At 31.3% G+C, this 6,738-nt stretch overlaps 1 protein-coding gene across 2 annotated transcripts; it reads left to right on the forward strand.

The window, feature by feature from the left end:
• Nucleotides 1-2,290: 2,290 nt before the first annotated feature.
• LOC117122281 lies at nt 2,291-6,251 on the forward strand. Of its 2 annotated transcripts, XM_033267824.1 has the most exons (6): nt 2,291-2,583; nt 2,622-2,663; nt 2,779-3,844; nt 4,330-4,404; nt 4,642-4,734; nt 5,556-6,251. In XM_033267824.1, exons 3-6 carry the CDS (start codon nt 2,801-2,803, stop codon nt 5,604-5,606), a joined length of 1,263 nt encoding a protein of 420 aa, XP_033123715.1. In that variant the 5' UTR covers nt 2,291-2,583; nt 2,622-2,663; nt 2,779-2,800; the 3' UTR covers nt 5,607-6,251. The 2 variants fall into 2 exon arrangements, with proteins under 2 accessions (XP_033123715.1, XP_033123716.1); XM_033267825.1 differs by having other exon boundaries at nt 2,291-2,663.
• Nucleotides 6,252-6,738: the final 487 nt, after the last annotated feature.

Below are 6,738 nucleotides of genomic sequence, written 5' to 3' on the forward strand. Positions count from 1 at the left end.
CTCTGTATTACTTGATCAATCAAATCAGTTCTGTTTCTATTTTTACATAACACAGCTAACTTCGCTCCAAACACAAAAACCATAATTATACGGCCCTAGTTTATGATATTATCACTAAACATTTCTGTTAAAACGTCTTTAAAAAACGTCTCAATATTCTCGTTTGAATCAAGCAATACTTCTCTTGTGAAATTATAAAGAGTTTCATCGCACGCTTTATACATCTTTTCGCAATACTTGAAAAAATTACAGTTCATATCTTCTATATGTTCTATATCATTGATTTCTCGTGCAATTCTTTCAGTTTCCATGCTTATATGTTTTCATCAAATGACTCTATTTCTTAAAAATATATAACTAAAACGAATAATAAAATTATATGACCTCACTTATACCAGTATTATTATCATTTTTCGAATAGGAATTTACATTAATATATACTATTTGTGAAAACAGGTTGAGATCACCCAATGTCAGTTTTATATAATTATTCAACCAAACTTATTATTTGTTTTCTCCCTAACTAAACTAGACTTACTGAAAATAAGTTATAAATGTAGATTTGTATTTTCATTTACAAATGTTCATCTAAGTTGAATACAATTTGTCGAAAAAAAAATACAGAACGATAAGTATAGGTTTTTACATTACTATTTGTGTAAACAGAGAGAGATCACCTAATCTAAGTTTATATTATTATTATTTAAAGTCGTAACACACTATACAGTTCTTTTCAGAACTACATAGAAAGATGGTTTATTATTATTATTATTATTATTATTATTATTATTATTATTATTATTATTATTATTATTATTATGCCTATTATTATTATTATTATGCCTATTATTATTATTGTTATCATTATTATTATTTAAGAAGTTCAGATCTGCTTCAACTTTCATTAGTTTCTTTAGAAGTTTCTCAAACCTTCTACAATCATTTATTTATTATGAAATTAGCATTATTACTATTAGATTTACATTTATGTTAAGATACTATACCAAGTGCTCTTAGATCCAATGTGGTATATAAATTCAGTTGTGGGGGGCTGTAATGCCACCTACATTGGTGAAACGTCTCGCCACTTATCCATAAGGATCAAAGAGCACCTGATATCTGATAAAAACTCACATATATACAAACACTTAGCAAAAAATCATAAATGTAAATCTAATAGTAATAATGCCAATTTCATAATAATTGATCAGGCCAATAATGGATATCAACTAAAACTCAAAGAGGCCCTTCACATTAAATGGGAGAATCCATCATTGAACAAGGAGGTACAACACTACAACATTGCACTTACCTGTTAATAAGGGTTTTTACCATTACCTCCAATAATGATTTCTTCCATTTTCAATCTCGCTCAAAAGCTTCATGAATATTAATCACATTATTGTCCACTTACACCAGAGCTATATCACACCACTTTCAATTCAATCTATTCTGCTGTATTCATTCTCCAAGTTCATCAATATTAATTGCGTAATTGATTAGAAATGGTCACACCACCAATTAATTCATTGTATATAAATGGATGTGGAATTTTATACTTTTTAGTTTACTGAAGATGACTGTGAGACACAGTCGAAACATGCCTAAAACCTATTCATTAAAACCTTGGTTCATTGCTTTCAAATTTCTTATAATTTTGATTTCTTTTCGGTCGTATGGCTATATTATTCAAGATTTGATTCAACATAGTGATGTGAGCAAAAATGATTGTAGAAGGTTTGAGAAACTTCTAAAGAAACTAATGAAAGCTGAAGCAGATCTGAACTTCCTAAACAATTGTAAACTGTTCAGCGTTTTTTTCCAAGTTCATTATTATTATTATCTTTATTTATCTGTTATGCAAACATTTAATATTAATAATTTCCTTTTCTAGAATGCTACTAGCTTTTATATTTAAGAATCGTCTTGATCCATGGCAAATATAAATAAATATCTACAAAAATAGTGTACATACTGTATACAATATTATAATATATAATATTGTAATAATAATAATAATAATAATAATAATAATAATAATAATAATAATAATAATAATAATAATAATAATAATAATAATATACACCGGAATCAAGGACAGGAAGGTGACTCAGCGATACCTGTTTTCGTATACAAATAATATACCAGCATATGCAAATTAATATACCAACATAAACAATTTAATATACCAGCATATGCATGCAAATAAAATGCAAATTAATATACCAGCATATGCAAATTAATGTACCCACATATGCAAATTATAATGTAATCCTCCTTACTACTTTCTACTGCCTAATAAAAAACGAAAATAACAGGATTCTTTAATTACAATTATATGACTACCACCTAATTGATATCGATCAACTGACGAAGTCCTATTTATGTGATTTAAATGTTGGCTTTCACTTATACGTTGTCGTTGCTCCTCAACACTTATGCGCGCAGGAAACACTTACCTTCTTTTGTTAATCTGCAATGACTGTAAGCCTCACACACCAAAATACGCTCGCTAGATTTTGGTACTGATGATTCACTCTTGTGGGTACAAAGGAGTTTTAGGACTAGACCTCAGCGTTTTTTGCAAAACATTGAGTTCTCTATTAAAGGAAAACAATCTGTATCGTGGTGTTTGATGATGACAAAAACAACAATTTGTTAAGGTAATTCCGTTGTGTGGTTGTAAGATAAAGGCGTTTAAATCTTCTGTTTCGTTCTTTTAAGAGATAGAACTTCATCATATCCTAATAGAAAATTATAATTCATTCTTGGACAAAGGTTCGTTCAAGCCTACCTCAATATGTATGGAAACGTAATTCAACACCCTGGAAACACCGATGTCCGTACAAACCGAGTTCATCCAGTAGAGGAAGATAACTCCAAAACGAGTACTGTGACAAGAGCAGATCACCCTCTGTACTCTCAGTTGAAGAATTATATGTTTTTTATGAAGCTCGGTGGAGTGTTTCATGACCCTCCATTCGCCGACGTTGGCAAGTTGGAATCAGCATTCTGGAAATCTTGGCATGCAATCGTTTCTTTATTAAGCGTTTTTAACTTTGTAAGATACATTCCAGAAATCTGGAAACCGGATTTTTATCCTGGATTAATTTACACTGAAATCATAATGAGTGCATTCTTTTTCCATTGTATGTGTATAATTATCGCATTTTATGTAATGTGCTCTAAAATGAGTGGATTTTTGGCTTTTTTTGAGCACAATCAGAAATATTGTAACAGCATCGATAGTCGAACCCTTCGCTGCGTCCCAGGAAAGAAACAGACCAAAGTTGAGGTAAATATTGCACAAGCAATTACTGTCGTATGTACTGCCGCGTGCTTAGCTATTCTACTAGTGTTCGCATTGGTATTCGAAACCCCCGATTACCACAGTCAGTCTGCCCCGTGGACATCAACCGCCAGCCTAGTCATTACTCTCACCATCGGAACGCTTATAGCCAATGCATTCATGTCATATACATTCTTTTTTTGCCTCGTCTGTCGGTATTTGAAAAAGCAGTTCAATTTACTCGCAAAAACCTTTTCAGAAATGCTAATAGAATATGAGAATGGCCGAGGTGAATTTGTCGACGAGCAACTGTACGTGTCAATTCGCAAACAGCACAACCACCTCTGCGACTCAGTCGTGAAAGCAGACGACTGCTTTTCAGTGTTCATATTGTCAGTCTGTTCAACTCAGATCCCGTTAATAATATTCTTAGCATATCAGTGTTTGTTTTCGCCTGGGGATATTAGTGAAAAATTCGGTTATATATTTTGGCTTATGATTAACTGCGGCTGTGTCTGTTTGGTGACAATTCATGCTGCCCTACTCAACAGTGAGGTAAATAAAAATTACTTTACGTTAATAAAGAGAACATAGAAATACGTGGCGTACGCATGGGTTTCCTTTTAAAATAAAATTAATAAAATAACTATAATTTATAAATAAATATGAATAGGCCTAAATATAAAGTATTTTACTTGAAAATAATGGCATTAGAATTAGTTTGCAGTGAAATATTTATCCCAGAAACGTTGTGTATATATACGTGTATGTTAACCTAATAATGTGTTCCATAATATGTGTTTGATCCAATGACCGGGGTAGTAGTGAAGCGCTTAGAGGCTTTGTTAAGGCATTAAACGCTATATAAGAACGACATATTATTATTAATAATATAACCTGACTTATGTTTACTTAATAAACGTAGTCTGACTTATATTTACCTAACAATGTAGCCTGGCCTGCACATTAACATGCATACGCTAATAACAAACACCAATATTAAAGGCCAGTATTACTGAATTTACTTAATCTTCTTGCAGATTCATGACTTCAACAATAAAGTGTACAGATTGACTGCATTCTCTACCATGCCCTGTAACAACAGACTTATTCCGGTAAATTCCATTTAAGATTTATTCATTGACTTCTTGTGTTAATAAAAGCTCTCATAAATGTGTTCACAAATTAATGCTTCATACTTCAGTATGTGATGTGTGTAAGATTAATTGATTTAATATTAACGCTAAATTATGTTTTAAGAATAGGAATATACTGTATAGGCTATATAGGCCTATACATATTCTCCGCAATTTTCTGACATGGTACCTGGTTTAACATTTGTTTCTCTACAGATACATATATTGTTTTTATCTCGCTTGAACGGTCCTCCTGTTGGATTTTCGGTATTTGGATTGATCACTATCAACAAAGAAGTTCTAGTTACGGTAAATTGCTTATAAAATAAAATGAGTGTGCTAAGTAGGACTAAAAATTGTTTGAATATGACTCGTGGTGCTGTCCAATTACGCTAGAACAAGAGTACGAATAATCCCAACAAAGCTTCAATGGCCTAGTTAGGAAGGCGTCTGAATAGACATTAGAACGTCTCGGGTTTGAATCTCGGTTGAGGAAACTTTCTTTCACCCTCATTACCAATTTATATAATATATAATAATTATAGCATAACACAGGTTCTTGATAAAGACCTGAGGATAAGTCGAAATATTGGTTTTCTCTAATAAAGTGTTTCTGAAGTCTATACACGGTATTCGTTTCCTATATTCAAGTCTACCAAGTCAATCTTTTTGTCTTTACTTTTGAGTTATATACGGTATATATTATATATATATATTACATATGTATATATATGTATGTATAGACCTATACATATTATATATGTATTTATATGTGTATATATCTATCTATCTATATATATATATATATATAGGCCTATATGTATACATATATATTATATAAATATATATATATAATTCAAATAGATAGCAGTACTGTGCTCAAGTATGTAGAAACATGATGTTATAAATGGTATAAAACATAGTTCTTCAACGAAAGTTCCTTATTATATTTGTATGCAAAAGAGGTCTCTGAAATCGAACCCGCAATCTTTTGCTATCTAATTTTAAGTAATGACATCCCCTATCTATTTTTAGTAAACAGGTCTAAGGTATATTGGCAAATTCGGTATTTACCAAATATGATACCGTATTATTGATGAGTTGAATAATGTGTGTTTGTTTCTTTACAGTTAGTTGGAATGACATTTACGTACTTCACATTACTAGTGCAATTCGAGTAAAGCCAACCAACGAAGCGATAGGAACATTATCATAAGTTGCAGAATGGTGTAATTTGCAGCGTAATTTTAACATAGCACACTGTATGGGATGCTCCTGATGGAGAAATCGGTCTTCCCGTCGGGGACACCCACCCTTCCCCCACCACTTCCCCGACGTCAGGGACATCGGCCTCCGGTCGGCCACGATTCTACCATTGGAATATGGTCGTGCATGAAAATGTGTATTTTTTAATTATTTAGGCAGGCTGCCCAATAACGTACACCGGTAAAATATTTTGGACCACTGTATTAGTATTCGAATTTAGAAATTTAGTGAAACGTAGTAAGTTAGAGTTTACCGTAGATCGACTTAATTCGTTCTTGACTGTTTGCTGTAGATATATAGGCCTACTTTATATGAATGTGTAAACAAGTGAAAGTAATTCCGTAGTCTTAAGTGAAAAACTGTATTTATAGTTTATGTACATGGCATAGGCCTACATATTCTTTATTGATATCACCTTATAACATAAAGGATAATTACGACAGAAAAACAAAGCAAACTACACATAAACAAAATCAATGGAGTATATGTCGTGTATGAAAATGCATATTTTTTAAAGTATTTAGGTAGGCTGCCACATAATGGACAAATTAGTATTCAAATTTAGAGTTTTATAGTGAAACGTAAGTTCGAGTTTTTTAGACCGACTTAATTCGTTCTTGACTATTTGTTGTAGATATATACTTTATATTTGAATGTGTAAAACAAGTGAAAGTAATTCCGTAATCTTAAGTGAAAAACTGTATTTATAGTTTATGTACATGTTATACATATTCTTTATTGATATTCAACTTAACATAAGTATAATCAAAACAGACAAAAAAAAAATAATAATAAACAAAACAAAATCCGTAAAGTAAACCATTTGCAACAGTTTAGCCTTTACGGTACATCAACATAAACATAAATGTATATATAAACATGGTCCTTATTTAAATCACTACTATAGTCTACTACTTTAATCTCATACCTATTTAAATTTTAAAATGAAAATAGATTGTTTAAATATCGCTCTGTAATAGTGTAGGTCTACTTGTTTAACACATTACTGTTATATTTAACATACTGGAGGGCCTAAACATACTGAAT

The sequence above is a fragment of the Anneissia japonica genome, unplaced genomic scaffold (genome assembly GCF_011630105.1).
Source record: "Anneissia japonica isolate Jap-2015-1 unplaced genomic scaffold, ASM1163010v1 scaffold287708_len1499824_cov190, whole genome shotgun sequence".
NCBI lineage: Eukaryota > Metazoa > Echinodermata > Crinoidea > Comatulida > Comatulidae > Anneissia > Anneissia japonica.

Coding starts and splice junctions, on each gene's coding strand:
- LOC117122281 (XM_033267825.1), top strand. CDS start 2,801: ATGTATGGAAACGTAATTCAACACCCTGGAAACACCGATGTCCGTACA. Junction 4,405..4,641: donor GTAACAACAGACTTATTCCG/GTAAATTCCATT, acceptor GTTTCTCTACAG/ATACATATATTGTTTTTATC. Junction 4,735..5,555: donor ACAAAGAAGTTCTAGTTACG/GTAAATTGCTTA, acceptor GTTTCTTTACAG/TTAGTTGGAATGACATTTAC.